Source organism: Apis dorsata, unplaced genomic scaffold (assembly GCF_000469605.1).
Source record: "Apis dorsata unplaced genomic scaffold, Apis dorsata 1.3 scaffold_894, whole genome shotgun sequence".
NCBI lineage: Eukaryota > Metazoa > Arthropoda > Insecta > Hymenoptera > Apidae > Apis > Apis dorsata.
The window spans coordinates 19,685-20,804 of record NW_006264009.1 but is presented as its reverse complement, the minus strand read 5'-3'; the positions used below and the strand labels follow the sequence as shown (position 1 = coordinate 20,804).

The 1,120-nt window shown below is 36.5% G+C and overlaps 1 protein-coding gene across 1 annotated transcript in view; it reads right to left on the bottom strand.

The window, feature by feature from the left end:
- Positions 1–693: 693 nt before the first annotated feature.
- LOC102674319 (homeobox protein OTX1-like) overlaps positions 694–1,120 on the bottom strand; it is a gene marked incomplete at its 5' end in the record, with an annotated part of 14,088 nt that continues 13,661 nt past the window's right edge. The window contains 2 exons of the mRNA XM_031514105.1: positions 694–729; positions 954–1,118. Of these exons, the coding sequence (XP_031369965.1) occupies positions 694–729; positions 954–1,118 (201 nt within the window). The remainder of the gene's footprint in view (positions 730–953; positions 1,119–1,120) is intronic.

Here is a 1,120-nt window from a genome sequence, read left to right as displayed (position 1 = left end):
TGAGAAATCAAATCAACGAAAATACAGTCGGTCGGAATATCGTCGTCCGATCGAAAGAAAGAGTTCATTCATTCGACGGAAACGTTGTTTCGTTTCGTTTCGATGAATTTTATTCGAATTAGAAGGAAGTAACAAAGTTGTTCTTCTTAATCGTTCGTATGATAAAGAATTCATTCGTTTATCATGGAATCGTATCGAATCGTGTCGTATCAAAATTGTTGCTCGATTATTCCACTCGAACTCGCACTTTGGTGAAATAATCCTTCGTTTCCTGTCATGGAGATCATTTGTTAAGAGAGATACAACTTAGATATTCTCTCTCTCTATATATATATATATACGTTTGTATTATTTAGGCAGATAATCAAGGCCGACCTAAATACGAAAGACAACGAGGAGTGTATCATAAATTATGGCGAGGCTCGATTTTTTGTACATATTCCTCTTGCAAATACTCATTTATTTATCCATTTATTCTCTCATTCTTCCAAAAAAAAAAAAACGGAGCCAGTGAAGACTTATCGCTAATTAATTCGACGACAAATTACCCGAAATTGGTTGCAAAAATTTAATTTCCACGATCAATCATTTTGAAATGAATCCCATCCTTCATATTATTTCCTTCAATTCTCTTATAGTTACAGGAACAATAAATTTTCACAAAAAAAAATTGTATTGTATTCGATGCAATCACTACACAAATTGAAATATCGTCGTTGGAAGTCCTCTCTGAAGCATACGATGCACATATATATATACACATATATATATGACGATATATCCGGGCGCGAAAATTGGCGCAAAATTATTATAAATTCTCTCCGAAAGAAAAAAGAAAAAAAAGCGAGGTAAAAGGAGAAGAAAAGAGAAGAAAGACGAGATCGAGGATCCATTCGTACGTTCGTTCTTTCGTTCGATTTCATTTCAATTGTTATCATCGGAATCGATATTACCATTGATCTCGGAGCAATTCGCCGTCGAGTTGAGACGCCAATTGTACGATCCGAGCGCTGTCTCTTGCGCGCGATTGAAGATTCCCGTCGACCTACTACCACTACTACCACTGGACCGCTATACCATCGCCTGATACTTTTGATCGGGCAGTATGTAACCGTCAGAG